This window comes from Cyanistes caeruleus, chromosome 26 (assembly GCF_971803275.1).
Source record: "Cyanistes caeruleus chromosome 26, bCyaCae1.hap1.1, whole genome shotgun sequence".
Taxonomy (NCBI): Eukaryota; Metazoa; Chordata; class Aves; order Passeriformes; family Paridae; genus Cyanistes; species Cyanistes caeruleus.
In genome coordinates, this window is record NC_141726.1 from 856,244 (window position 1) to 871,184 (window position 14,941).

At 61.6% G+C, this 14,941-nt stretch overlaps 1 protein-coding gene across 1 annotated transcript; it reads left to right on the forward strand.

Moving 5' to 3' along the window:
• The first annotated feature begins 2,636 nt into the window (after positions 1-2,636).
• On the forward strand, positions 2,637-12,525 carry SERINC2 (serine incorporator 2). Its single transcript, XM_086863463.1, has 10 exons — positions 2,637-2,731; positions 7,574-7,735; positions 8,649-8,836; positions 8,937-9,016; positions 9,097-9,234; positions 9,350-9,519; positions 9,823-9,913; positions 10,028-10,163; positions 10,875-11,084; positions 11,838-12,525. Exons 1-10 carry the CDS (start codon positions 2,693-2,695, stop codon positions 11,974-11,976), a joined length of 1,353 nt encoding a protein of 450 aa, XP_086719589.1. The 5' UTR covers positions 2,637-2,692; the 3' UTR covers positions 11,977-12,525.
• Positions 12,526-14,941: the final 2,416 nt, after the last annotated feature.

The window sequence follows — 14,941 nt, forward strand, 5'->3', positions numbered from 1 at the left end:
TTCTTGTGCTGCAGGGATGCTCCCAGCAGCGGGACACGGGCTGGCATGGCTGGAGGCAGCCCCCGAGCCCTGCTGGCACCCCACATCTCCCACTCCTCATCCCCCTGCGGCAGCTGCTCTGTCCGGGGCCCCTCACGGCTCTGTCACCTGTGACACTGCTGTCGCAGGGCTGTCCCAGCGCTGGGTCCCGCCCGCCCGGGACAGCCCCCGCTGCCCACGGCCCCTCCCGGGACGGGGACAAGGACACGGGGGCACCGGGGGAGTGATGCTGGCCCTGGTGGCAGGAGGGCCGGGGCGCGGTGACCGACCCCGGTGTCCCCACTCCGGCACTGCCACCTGGTGGCACCATCAGAGGGACCCGGAGGGGACAGCGGCGGGGGGGACCGGTCCCTGCAAGGATTCCTGCTCCTCATGTGCCTGCAAGGACAGCGGGGGGACAAACACCTGCCCGGCCGATCCGTCCTGCCCGAGGGGACAGGGACCGAAGGACATTGTGTCACAGGGCTCTGCCGGCCAGCCAGGAGGAGACGGGAGCTGGCAGAGCCCCCCGAGCCCTGCCGGGGGCTGTGGCAGAGCCAGCCCATCGTGTCCCGGGGCTGCGGGGCGCTGCCAGACCCGTGCCGGGGCAGGAGCTCCCCGCACACGCCCCAGCGCCTCCGGAAAGGAGAAACCTGACACCAGCTGGGATCACTTTTCGGGCGCTCACCTCTCCTGTTGCACCCTGCCAGCAGATTTTGGGAGCCCACAGAGGCTCAGACAATCCTTTATTCATTTGTGCCAACTGCTGGTCAGGGGTCAAGCCCCGGAGCTTTCCCTCTGGAGCAAGAAGTGTGACACCCTCCTCTTCCTCAAGGACACGGGGGACATCTGGCCCCAGCCCTGCGCCCCCAAGGCTGCTGCTGTCACATTCTCACGTGCTGCCTCCTCTGTCTAAATTTAGGGTCTGGAGGTGGGCTGGCACCTCCCGGTTTATCCCAGGCCCTGAGTCACAGCCGGCAGAGCCCTCAGTGCCCTGAGAGGGCGGGCCAGGCTGTGGCTGGGCAGGAAGAGAAGGAAAAACCTGCTCTGTGCCACCCTCAGCCCCTGACCCGGGGTCTGGCCCCGCAGGGGAGGGGGTTCAGGCTGGTGGGGCTGCTGGGAGCACTGGGAATGCTGGAGCTGGATGTCAAACCCAGCCAGAAGGGTTCCTGCAGGAGGAGAACCCTCTCAACAACCTTTCACTGACCGTGGGGATGGAGAGAGGAGTCTGGAAGAGTCTGGAATGTCACTTCTGCCTTCCAGAAGGGCAGGGAGGGCCCCGGGAACTGTGGACACATCAGCCTCAATCCCTGGGAAGGAGATGGAGGAGCTGATCTTGGGAATCATTTCCAGGCACATTAAGGGTGACATGTCAGGGGAAGCCAAGCTCAGCCAGCCTGATCAGCTTCTCCAGTGACAGCAGTGGCTTGGTGGAGCAGTGGGTGTTTCTGTACGAGTGAGACCCCAAACCCCTCTCCAGACCCATCAGCCCCAGCCTCTCAGCCTTTCCTCACACGTGGGATACTCCAGACCCTTCATTACCTTCGTGGTCCTTCGTTGGAGACTCTCCAGCATGCCCAACATCTCTCTGGTTCTGGAGAGCCCAGAACTGGACAAACCACCCTGGATCCCCTCCCTTGACCTGGTGCAGCCCTGGACACCTCTCACCTGCCTGCCTTGTGCTCCCCCGGTGCCCAGCAGCACCCCAGGGCCTTTCCCTGTTTTCCAGCTGAGTGGTCTCCATTCCACATGGGAGTCTGGGGTTGTTCTCCCGAAGAACTGAACTTTGTCCTTTCACCTTGCTGAACTTCCTGAGGCTCCAGTCAGCCTCCCAGTATGGCCTGCAGGGGCTCCAGGAGAGCTGGAGAGGGACTGGGGACAAGGCCTGCAGGGACAGGACCCAGGGAATGGCTTGAGATTGGAAAAGGGGAGATTGGGGTGGGATCTTGGGCAGGAATTGTTCCCTGGGAGGGTGGGGAGGGGCTGGGCTGGAATTGCCAGAGCAGCTGTGGCTGTCCCTGGATCCCTGGCAGTGCCCGAGGCCAGGCTGGACATTGGGGCTGGAGCAGCCTGGGACAGTGGGGGTGACCCTGGGACAGTGGGGGTGACCCTGGGACAGTGGGGGTGACCCTGGGGACAGTGGGGGTGACCCTGGGACAGTGGGGGGTGACCCTGGGGACAGTGGAGGTGTCCCTGCCAGGGCTGGGGTGGCCATGGGTGGGATTTAAGTCCCTTCCAATCCAAACCCTTCTGGAATTCCATGGCCCCTTCCCACCTGCTTCTAGCAGGGTTCCCGGCCATCCCCCCCTGTCCTGGCGATGTCCCAGAGCCCCACCCAGACCCGTCCCCATGTGTGGGTGGGGTCCCCCCGGCAGCAACCGGGCACGGAGGGGAGATGGAGGAGGATGAAAGGGAGAGGGAGGGCCATGGAGAGGGATGGAGAGGGGGGCGGAGTGAGGATGGAGGGGCCATGGAGGGGCTCCCTGCGGCCGGCAGGGGCCCGGACCCTCTCTCGCTCTCCCCTCCGCCGCCGTAGGGGCCGCCCCGGGGGAGGCGCGGCGGGAGCGGCCGCCCCGAGCTCCCCGCGCCGGGCGGAGCCAGGGCGGCGGCGGCGGCGGGGACCGGGAGCCGGCACCGGGAGCCGGGAACGGGAGCCGGGAGCGGTGGCAGCACGATGGGGGCCTGTCTCGGGGTCTGCTCCCTGCTCAGCTGTGTGAGTGTCCGCCCGGAGCGGGGGGCGCACCGGAGCGCTTGCGGTGCCGCAGCGGCGGGCGCGGCCCAAGGCGGGCGAGTCGCGGCCGCTGCGCCACCGGAGAAGGGTCCGGGGAGGCCCGGGGACGGCTGAGGGACACCCCGGGGATGTGCCCGGCTGAGGGACACCCCGGGGATGTGCCCGGCTGAGGGACACCCCGGGGATGTGCCCCGCTACACCCGGACGCGGAGGGGTCCGAGGGATGGCAGCAGGGAGATGGGGGATGCACCCCTGGGATCGCAGGGGGACCCCCGGCAGGATACACCCCGGATATGGGGGGATGCGGGGGACCCCGGGAGGATGCGCCCCTGGGGACATGTGGGGCACAGCCAGGGCTTGCACCCCTGTGTTTGGGGGATTCAGGGGGTGCACCCCTCAGGGGCTGGAGAGATGTGCGGGATTCCCGGAGCATCCCGCTGCAGCCGGGGTATCCATGGGAGACACGGAGCGCTCACTCCAGAGCGCTCGGGGGCTCACGGGGGAGGGGAATGGGGTGGGTGGGACACCCCAGGGCACTTGGGGGAGGAGGGAAGCCAGAGCAGCGATGTCCTGCTGCTCCTGAAGGAGTGGGGGGTCCTGCCTGGTTCCCTCTGCTGAGCCCCAAAGTGGGGATGGAGTGAGAGAAAGAGCTGGGACAGGGGGTGCAGGGGTTGTGTGTGGGGTGCCATGGCCCAGGGCAGGCACAGGGTGTGTGATTTGGGGTTCCACAGCCCAGGGCAGGCACAGGGTGTGTGATTTGGGGTATCAGGCACAGGGTGTGTGATTTGGGGTGCCATGGCCCAGGGCAGGCACAGGGTGTGTGATTTGGGGTGCCATGGCCCAGGGCAGGCACAGGGTGTGTGATTTGGGGTATCAGGCACAGGGTGTGTGATTTGGGGTATCACGGCCCAGGGCAGGCACAGGGTGTGCGATTCGGGGTGCTGTGCTCTATGACGTGGGGTGCGTGGTTCGGGTGACGCAGACACCTGCCCACACCAGCACTTCCTGCCCCGGCGGTGCCTCACCTGTGGGCACGGGGCCAGGGCAGGGCTGTGCAACCAGCCTGGGAGCTGCCGGCCTGGAAACCTGGAAATGGGACCTGTTCTGCACCTTGACCTCTGAGCGCTGGAGGTTTAACGAACAGGATGTTTAGAAATGAGGGACTGGAGGGAGGGAGGGAGGTCTGCAAGGCCTCTGTAACACATTCCTGTGCTTTTCCTTATGGGCAGATTTTGGGAGAGCAGGGATTTACTCCAGAGCAGGGCTGTGGAGGTTTCTCTATGAATTCTGGAATTTTTTTTCCCCAAAAACCTGTTGTGGCTCAGACTGTGGTAACAGAGCAGAGTCACTGTATGGGTTTAATTTTCCTGTTCCTTCCTGTGGAAGTCGTTGATGAAGGGGCTGTTTTTGTACAGGTCCGAGTTGTACAAACAGAACAACAACACTGCAAAAAGCCCAAACTGAATGAAACATTCCCCCTAATCTGTAAATCTGTATTTTTTTTAATTATTATTATTTTTAACGAGAACATCCTAACTCCTTCTGCTCTGCCTGCATCCCCTGAGTCACAGCACCACGAGACTGCCGAGCCCTTTCTTCAGCTGTTCCCCATTGAAACCCTACAGGCGGCTCCTGGGTGAAACCACAGGCGGAGAATTTCTCTTTTGCTGCCTCCTGTGGTTTTCCAGACTCTGCTGTGAGCAGTGTGGTCATTCCGAGCCGCCCTCCTGGGTGACAGAGTTGGGGTTACCAGCAGAAAGTTGGGGTGATGTTTTTGGGTTGGAGTTGTTTGGGCTGGTGTAGTTTGGTTGGTGCAGTCGGGCTGTTGTTGAGGTGGAGTAGTTGGGCTGTTGTTGTTGGGATGATGTAATTGCGGTGGTGATGTTGGGTTGGTGTTGTTGGGTGGGTATTTTGGGTTGGTATTGCAGTGATGGTGTGGGGTGATACAGTTGGGCTGACGTTGGCCGGGTGTAGTTGGGCTGTTGCTGGGCTGGTGTAGTTGGGTTGGTGGTGTAGCTTGGTGGTTCGGGGTGATATTGGGTGGGCATTGGGGTGATATTGGGTGGGCATTGGGGTGGTGCAGTTGGGTGGGTGTTGGTGTAGTTGGGCTGTTGTGGTGGGTTGGTGTTCTTGGGGTGATGTTGGGGTGGTGGTGTGGTGTTGTGGAGTTGGGAAGGTGTAATTGGGGTGGTGTAGTTGGGGTGGTGGTTTGACTTGGTGTTGTTGGGGTGATGTTTTTGGGCTGGTGTAGTTTGGTCAGTCATATAGTTGGTGTAGTTGGGCTGTTGTTGGAGTGGTGTGAGGGTGTTTTTGGATAGGTGTTGGGTTGGTGTAGTTGGGCTGGTGTTGGGGTGGTGGAGTCGGGATGATGTAATTGTGCTGGTGGTGTAGGTTGGTGTTATTAGTGCGGTGTCAGGTGGGTGATTTTGGATTGGTGTTGGGGTGATGTTGGATTGGTGGTGGGGGTTGCTGGGTTTGGGGTGATGCTGTTGCTGGATGGTATTTTGGGGCTGGTGGTGTTGGACTGGTGTAGTTTGGCTGGTTTTTGGAGTGCTGTTGCTTTATGGGTGTATTTGGGGTGCTGTTTTTGAGGTGCTGTTGCTGTACGGGTGTATTTGGGGCACAGTCGCTGTACGGGTGTATTTGGGGCACAGTCGCTGTTCGGGTGTATTTGGGGCGCTGTTTTTGGGGCACAGTCGCTGTTCGGGTGTATTTGGGGCGCTGTTTTTGGGGTGCTGTTGCTGTTCGGGTGTATTTAGGGCGCTGTTTTTGGGGTGCTGTTGCTGTTCGGGTGTATTTGGGGCGCTGTTTTTGGGGCACAGTCGCTGTATGGGTGTATTTGGGGCACAGTCGCTGTTCAGGTGTATTTGGGGCGCTGTTTTTGGGGCACAGTCACTGTACGGGTGTATTTGGGGCACAGTCACTGTACGGGTGTATTTGGGGCGCTGTTTTTGAGGCACAGTCGCTGTTCGGGTGTATTTGGGGCGCTGTTTTTGGGGCACAGTCGCTGTACGGGTGTATTTGGGGTGCTGTTTTTGGGGCACAGTCGCTGTAAGGGTGTATTTGGGGCACAGTCACTGTACGGGTGTATTTGGGGCGCTGTTTTTGGGGCACAGTCGCTGTTCGGGTGTATTTGGGGTGCTGTTTTTGGGGCACAGTCACTGTACGGGTGTATTTGGGGCGCTGTTTTTGGGGCACAGTCGCTGTTCGGGTGTATTTGGGGCGCTGTTTTTGGGGCACAGTCGCTGTTCGGGTGTATTTGGGGTGCTGTTTTTGGGGCACAGTCGCTGTTCGGGTGTATTTGGGGCACAGTCGCTGTACGGGTGTATTTGGGGTGCTGTTTTTGGGGCACAGTTGCTGTACGGGTGTATTTGGGGCACAGTCGCTGTTCGGGTGTATTTGGGGCGCTGTTTTTGGGGCACAGTCGCTGTTCGGGTGTATTTGGGGTGCTGTTTTTGGGGCACAGTCGCTGTACGGGTGTATTTGGGGTGCTGTCACTGTACGGGTGTATTTGGGGTGCTGTTTTTGGGGCACAGTCGCTGTTCGAGTGTATTTGGGGCACAGTCGCTGTTCAGGTGTATTTGGGGTGCTGTTTTTGGGGCACAGTCGCTGTACGGGTGTATTTGGGGCGCTGTTTTTGGGGCACAGTCGCTGTTCGGGTGTATTTGGAGCACAGTCGCTGTTCGGGTGTATTTGGGGCGCTGTTTTTGGGGCACAGTCGCTGTTCGGGTGTATTTGGGGCGCTGTTTTTGGAGTGCTGTTGCTTTATGGGTGTATTTGGGGCGCTGTTTTTGGGGCACAGTCGCTGTACGGGTGTATTTGGGGTGCTGTTTTTGGGGCACAGTCGCTGTTCGGGTGTATTTGGGGCCCATGGCGCTGTTCGGGTGTATTTAGGGCGCTGTTTTTGGGGCACAGTCGCTGTACAGGTGTATTTGGGGCGCTGTTTTTGGGGCACAGTCGCTGTTCGGGTGTATTTGGGGCCCATGGCGCTTCCCTGCCGTGCCCAGCTCCGGGAGCAGCCCTGCCTGAGCCTCCCCGAGGTGAGCCGGACTGCAGGAGGAAGTGCACAGTGAAACTGGAGAGTTTAATCATCCACCAGCAGCTGAAAACCAACACTTCCTCATTAACCCCCGGCTCTCCTGCTGCTGCAGCCACTTCCCTCGCCGCCTTTTTCCATCCTGCTCTTTCTTCCTTCGCCTGTTCACATTTTGGGGCAACTTTAACCTTCTCTGGAAGGAGAGTTTTGGTATCAGTGACTTTGGGTTTCCTCAGCCGGCATTTCCCTGCTCCGGCACAGCAGAGCCTCTGGGGTGGGGCACCCCTGGCAGCTCCGCCTGTGCTGGATTTGGGAAGCCAGGACCCACTGGGGACTCTCGGGGATGCCGTGCCTCAGTTTCCCCAGCTGTAAAGTGGCCTTTGCAGCGGGGAAGGAGAGCAGGATGAGCTGCTTCCTCCGTGGTGCTGATACCAAAATCTTCCCATGCTGGATTTGACTGGAAGGGCAGTTTGGAAACCTCGTTTTTGTACAAAAAGGAGGCTCCTGCAGGGCAGGGCTCTCTTTCTGACCCTTGCATGGAGCAAAAACCATGAGGGTGCCTCCAGACTCTGGGTGCCATTTTCCACACTGTTCCTGCAGCTCTTTTGGTTTTCAGCAGCACTTTTGGGGAATTTGGTGCCGTTTCCATGAGGTCCTGAGGGCTGTGGGGTTGTGTGAGTAGCTCTGGGCAGCAGCGTGGATTCCCGGGCTGATCTCCGTAAGGATCGAACTGGACACGTATTTTGGGGCCAGTTTCTCCCCCTCATCCCAGGCTGGTCTCCTTGTAGGTGTCGTGTCTCTGCGGCTCTGCCCCGTGCCTGCTCTGCGGCTGCTGCCCCTCGGCCAAGAACTCCACCATCTCCCGCCTCCTCTTCACCTTCTTCCTCTTCTTGGGCACCCTCGTGTCCATCATCATGATAATCCCGGGTGTGGAGAAGGAGCTGCACAAGGTAAAGAGCTCCTGGAGGTCCCTGGGAAGAAACAACCCAGATCATGGTGGGGACTTGAGGCTGAATCAAAAAAGTGAATTTTTGGGTCATGATGTGCTTCTGTTCTTCTTTCTGAGCACCTCACTGGGACAAGGCATTATTAGACCTGGTTTTCCACGGCAGGGAAAACGCAGTGGGATCATTTCACGCAATTTTTTAGTTTTCCCAGATGTCTCCCAGGGAAGTTTCCTACATCCCATTTTTGGGGTTCAGCTGATGATTTGCAAATCCGGGAGGTGAGATTTTGGGTGGAGGGAGCAGAGCTCTGCCAGCTGAGCTGGGCTTTAGGGAAAAGCTGCTTCCGCTGACCACAGATAAAGCCACCAGGCTGAGTGGCTTTATCTGTGTCACCTCAGCACTGCAGCAGTCATGGTCTTGGCCCATCCAGTGCTCGTGGTGGGTGTGGAATCACAGAATGGTTTGGGCTGAAGGGAATCTCAAAGCCCATCTCCTCCCACCCCTGGCATGGCAGGAACACCTCCCACTGTCCCAGGCTGCTCCAAGCCCCGTCCAACCTGGCCTGGGACACTTCCAGAGGTCCAGGGGCAGCCACAGCTACTCTGGGCAACCTGAGGGCTTCACAGTGGAGAAGCTGATCTTCAAAGCTGATCCAACCAGTAGATCTTGGATCCAGACCTCCCCACAACCATCAATCCCCTCCTCCCATTGTCCCAGGCTGCTCCAAGCCCTGTCCAACCTGGCCTGGGACACTTCCAAAGGTCCAGGGACAGCCACAGCTGCTCTGGGCAACCTGAGGGCTTCACAAAGCTGATCTTCAGTTCAACCAGTAGATCTCGGATCCAGACCTCCCCACAGCCGTCAGTCCCCAGCAGGATGTGCTGAGGCGATGCTCACGCTCCCGTCACTATTTCAGCTGCCCGGTTTCTGTGAGGGCAGTGGGTCGGTGCTGGGGGTCCAGACCAACGTGGACTGCAGCAGTTTCCTGGGGCACAAGGCCGTGTACCGCATGGGCTTCGCCATGGCCGCCTTCTTCTTCCTCTTCGCCGTGCTCACGGTGTGCGTGCGCAGCAGCAAGGACCCGCGGGCCGCCCTGCAGAACGGGTGCGTGGGGTCCCCTTGCTCCCTGGGGCGCTGGGGACGGGCAGGACCCCCATCCCTGTCCCTGCTGGCTGCACACCCTGCCTCCTCTCTCCTCCCACAGCTTCTGGTTCTTCAAGTTCCTGCTGCTGGTGGGGATCACGGTGGGCGCCTTCTACATCCCCGACGGTGCCTTCACCTCAGGTGAGGAGGGGTCAAACCCCGGGCTGTGCACCCGAGACTCCCTTGCCCTGTTCTCACCTGGCTTTTCTCCTCCTCTCAAGTCTGGTTCTACTTCGGTGTGGTCGGCTCCTTCCTCTTCATCCTCATCCAGCTGGTGCTCCTCATCGACCTGGCGCACTCCTGGAGCCAGCGCTGGCTGCGCAACGTGGACGAGGGCAACGCCAAGGGCTGGTACGCAGGTGGGTGTGGGGGCACCAGCCGTGGCTGTGGGGCTCAGCTCAGCCCAGGGCCGGCTCAGGCCGAGCTGGCTGGGACTGGGGGCTCCGCTCCAGCCCCTTTTGTGTCCTCCCCCAGCCCTGTGCACCGTCACCTTCATCTTCTACGCCGCCTCCATCGCGGCCGTTGTGCTGCTCTACGTCTACTACACCAAGCCCGAGGGCTGCACGGAGGGCAAGGCCTTCATCAGCATCAACCTCATCCTCTGCCTCCTCGTCTCGGTGGTGTCCATCCTGCCCAAGATCCAGGTGAGGCAGTGGGGAGCACCCAGGAGAGTCACCCCGGGTACAGGGGCACCCAAGGGATTGGGGCTGTGTCACCCTGGGGTACAGGAGCACCCAGGGGATCGGGGCTGTGTCATCCCAGGGTTTGGGCTGTGTCACCTTGGGGTACAGGGGCACCCAGGGGATTGGGGCTGTGTCACCCTGGGGTACAGGAACACCCAAGGGATTGAGGCTGTGTCACCCTGGGGTACAGGAGCACCCAGGGGATTGGGGCTGTGTCACCCCAGGGTACAGGAGCACCCCAAGCACCCTCTGTTGTGTTTGCAGGAGGCTCAGCCACACTCGGGGCTGCTGCAGGCGTCCCTCATCACCCTCTACACCATCTACGTCACCTGGTCTGCCCTGGCCAACGTGCCAAGTGAGCCAGACACCGCCTTGGGTTTGGGAGAGGGACGGATGGGGCAGGAGCACTCACTGGAGTGGGTGTTTGTCCCTCTGTGTCCTGGGGACTGACCCCCCGTGTGTCCCCCAGCCCGGCGCTGTAACCCCACGCTGCTGCTGAGGAACAGCACTGGCTCAGCCACGGCCACCGAGCCTCCCACAACCTGGTGGGACGCGCCGAGCATCGTGGGGCTGGTGATCTTCATCCTCTGCAGCCTCTTCATCAGGTGAGCCCCTGGCTCGTGGCCCCTGGAGGTCTCAGGAGGGGAGGTCACACCTCGGTCCAGGGGTTTTGTCACCAAAGGCTCTTTGTCCCCAGGAGCACAGGCCTGAGCACAGTCACGGTTTTTAGGGTTTCCCCACGACCCCAAATTGCTCTGTCTGTCCCCAAGGACAAAACCCCTGCCCCGGGGTGGCTTTATCAGCTGGGATCACCGGGTGTCCTCCCCAGACCTGCTGGCAGTGCTGACACAGCCCAGGGCATCTCTCACGCTCTGCAGCCCTTCACGCTGCTGCCTCGTGCTCCCCCCGGGGCCCAGCAGCACCCCAGGACCTTTCCCACAGCTGTTTTCCAGCTGAGTGCCCCCCACTCCACATGGGAGTCCCCAGGGGCCAAACCTTGCCCGTCTCTCTCTTTGTTGAGCTTTTTGAGGTTCCAGTCACCCTTCCAGTGCCCAGGGTGGTTCTAAGAGAGCTGGGGAGGGGCTTTGGGCAAGGGTGACAGAGATTTTAGGGTTCCCCCACAGCCTGCGACCCCCAGACTGCCCTGACTGTCCCACCCCTAAAGGCAGAGCTGCAGAGGGGTGTAAATTAAGGGCCACAGTCACAGTTTTTAGGGTTCCCCCACAGCCTGCGTCCCCCAAACTGCCCCGGGGCCGGCCCCAGGGACAAAGCCCGGCCGTGGGGTGGGTGCTGATCCCCTGCCCCTGTGCCCGCAGCCTGCGCTCCTCGGACCACCCGCAGGTGAACAAGCTGATGCTGACGGAGGAGAGCGGGGCCGGGGCCGGGCCGGGAGCGGCGGAGGAGGGAGGGGAGCACCGAGCCTACGACAACGAGCAGGACGGTGTCTCCTACAACTACACCTTCTTCCACCTCTGCCTCCTCCTCGCTGCCCTCTACATCATGATGACCCTCACCAACTGGTACAGGTGAGAGGGGGGCTGGCCCCTCCTCCCGGGGTGCTGGCCCCTCCTCCCGGGGTGCTGGCCCCTCCTCCCGGGGTGCTGGCCCCTCCTCCCTGGGGCTGGCCCCTCCTCCCGGGACGCTGGCCCCTCCTCCCGGGATGCTGGCCCCTCCTCCCGGGATGCTGGCCCCTCCTCCCGGGATGCTGGCCCCTCCTCCCGGGGTGCTGGCCCCTCCTCCCGGGGTGCTGGCCCCTCCTCCCGGGGTGCTGGCCCCTCCTCCCGGGGTACTGGCCCCTCCTCCCGGGGTGCTGGCCCCTCCTCCCGGGGTGCTGGCCCCTCCTCCCTGGGGCTGGCCCCTCCTCCCGGAATGCTGGCCCCTCCTCCCGGGGTGCTGGCCCCTCCTCCCGGGATGCTGGCCCCTCCTCCCGGGATGCTGGCCCCTCCTCCCGGGATGCTGGCCCCTCCTCCCTGGTGCTGGCCCCTCCTCCCGGGGTGCTGGCCCCTCCTCCCGGGGTGCTGGCCGCAGCTCCGGGCTCCGAGGCTGCTGGATGTGCCCCCTTTCCAGCTGTAATTATTTTTGGGGTTGTGCCTGGGGTTGCAGCGCCCTGTGCCGCAGCCCGGGGTGATTTGGGAGGAGGGGGAGCAGGGACCGAGGCTGCGGCTGCAGCAGAGGGGTCACAGCCCGGGCTGGATGCGGCCGTGGGGCACCCCCGTGTTCCCAGGGGGGCACTGGCGGGGTGTCACAGTGTCACAAACAGCCGCTGTTGGCTGTTTCAGGCCGGATGAGAGCTTGCAGGTGCTGAGGAGCCCCTGGACGGGCGTGTGGGTGAAGATCTGCTCCAGCTGGGCCGGGCTCCTGCTCTACCTCTGGACCTTGGTGGCTCCGCTGGTGCTGCCAGACCGGGACTTCAGCTGAGGTGGCCCTGGACGTGCTGCTGCCATCGTGGCTTTGTCCCTCGAGGCTGGGGACAGCCCCGGCTCTGCCTCAGCCTCAGTTCTGCGTGCAGGGGCTGCTGTGCTGGGTTGTGCCTTCTTGCAGCTCTTTTGTTTCAGTTTGAAAAGGATGAAGTGCCAAGCAGAGAAAATTAAGGGCTGAGAGAGACCTGAGGGTGTTTTTAGAAACCTCTCACCATCTCCGTGTTTGTGCAGTGCCTTTGGCGGTGCCTCCAGACCCTGTCACCCAGCAGACACCACTGCCTTGCCTTGGGTTCGGTTCTCACCAGCTGTCGGTGCCTTTTGGGGTCTCTGGGGTCTGGCCGGGTGCAGGACCCGGGATCCGGCCGGTGTTGTGTCCCCAAACTGGAGGAAAACACAGGTCCTGCTGCCTGCCAGCCTCGAGGGTGGCCCCAGCTGCTCGGGGCAGGCCGGTCCCCGTCCCCTCCGGGCCACAGCTCAGGTTTCCCCCGGGCTGCGCTGGCCTGGCCCCAGCTCTTTGCCTCGTTAATAAAGTCTGGTTTGGAGTAAACGCGGTGGTTTGTGTTTCCTGGTGAGCGGGGTGTTCTGAGCTGAGCCCACCCGGGCTGGGGGCACAGCTGGCATCGCTGAGGGGCCCTGGACACCTCTGCTGGCGTGTGGCACCCCGGGAGCCGCGGTGGGGGCGAGCAAAGGAGGGTTCACAGCCCGGGGCACACGGTGTGGGGCACAGACCGTGCCCAGGGACACACGGTGTGGGGCACAGAGCATGCCCGGGGGTACAGACCATGCCTGGGGACACACGGTGTGGGGCACAGACCATGCCCAGGGACACACGGTGTGGGGCACAGACCATGCCCAGGACACACGGTGTGGGGCACAGACCATGCCCAGGACACACGGTGTGGGGCACAGACCATGCCTGGGGACACAGACCATGCCCAGGGACACACGGTGTGGGGCACAGACCATGCCCAGGACACACGGTGTGGGGCACAGACCATGCCCAGGACACACGGTGTGAGGCACAGACCCACACGGGGATGAGGTGAGCTCCACGGCAGGGCTGGGGACACAGAGCAGACGGTTCCCGGCTGGGAGCTCTCCCTGGCAAGAGATGCTCGGGGAGTGCAGCCCACCCCCGGGCCCCCAGCAGTGCAGCCCGTCCTGGCGGTGCATCCTATTCCTATTCCTATTCCTATTCCTATTCCTATTCCTATTCCTATTCCTATTCCTATTCCTATTCCTATTCCTATTCCTATTCCTATTCCCTATTCCCATTCCCTTTTCCCATTCCCTTTTCCCATTCCCTATTCCTATTCCCATTCCCTATTCCCATTCCCTATTCCCTATTCCCATTCCCTATTCCCAATTCCCATTCCTATTCCCATTCCCTATTCCCGCTCCCATTCCCATCCCATCCCGCCTCCCGTTCCCGTGCGGAGCGGCTCCAGCCACGCGATGGCGCTGGGAGCCCGCGCTGCGACACCCGCACCCCGCACCGGCAGCGATCGGGCTCGCCGTGACCCCCATGCTCCATCTGTGACCCCCATCCCGCACCCGTGACCCCCATGCTGTGCCCAGTGACCCCCATGCTCCATCTGTGACCCCCATCTCGCACCCGTGACCCCCATGCTCCATCTGTGACCCCCATCCCTCACCCGTGACCCCCACCCTGCACCCAGTGACCCCCATCCTCCATCTGTGACCCCCATCCCGCACCCGTGACCCCCATCCTCCATCTGTGACCCCCATCCCTCACCCGTGACCCCCATCCTCCATCTGTGACCCCCATCCCTCACCCGTGACCCCCATCCTCCATCTGTGACCCCCATCCCGCACCCGTGACCCCCACCCTGCACCCAGTGACCCCCATCCTCCATCTGTGACCCCCATCCCGCACCCGTGACCCCCACCCTGCACCCAGTGACCCCCATCCTCCATCTGTGACCCCCATCCTCCATCTGTGACCCCCATCCCGCACCGTTCACCCCACAGTGAAGGCTCTGGGAATGATCCCCAGACTCATTTTCCTGTCATGCCTCCATCATTTATTTCCAGGAGAATGTTCTTTGCTCCATTTCCTTCAGGAATGCCCTGGCAGGCCCACGCCAGTTCCCTGATCTGTGCACCCCAAAACCACCCAGGAAACGGAGGCAGGGCTCTGGGGGTGACCCTGGCTGCATTGCCTTTGGCTTTCCCGGATTTGGCTGTTCCCTGTGACACCTGTCCCATCCCATCCCATCCCATGCCATCCCATCCCATGCCATCCCATCCCATGCCATCCCATCCCATCCTATCCCATCCCATCCCATCCCATCCCATCAATCCCTGGATTTATGTCCCCACGTTCATCCCGAGCTGTGCAAGGCACCCCAAGGAGCAGCAGCCAAGGGGAGCCCGGCTGCTTTTGCCTTCCTGGCTGTATTTTAATGGAAATAAATTAAAAATAAAGGATGGACTGATGGCACAAATCCCCCAGGACTAAGCATGAGGTGAGTGGGACTCACGGGCAGTCTGAGCTCCCACTTCCCTCTCTGGGAATGTTCTCAGCTCTGCAGAGCTGTGGCTGTTCTGCATTTGCTTCTCAGCAAGTCCAATCCATATCCCAGTCCAAATATCCTGTTTCCTGCAGGGGGGAGGAGGGCAGCAGCGCCACTGAGCCCAGCCTGTCACGGGAGAGGCCGCAGGAGTGTCCCATGTCCCCCGGAGGTGTCACCACCCTGGGCTGCCCAGAACTGTCCCTGGGATTCCCCAGCCAGGGCTCGGCGTCACGGGAAGTGCCACGGAGAGATCCGGGAGAGAGCAGCTGGAACAGAGCCATGAGGGATTAAAAACCTCCTTTATTTGCTGACTGTCACTTCCAAAGGGGAAAGTTCCCACAGGCAGCAGCAGCAGCTGCATTTCTGGGAGAGCTGGGGGTGCTCAGCTGGAGAGGAGAAGCTCCAGGGAGAGCTCAGAGCCCCCTC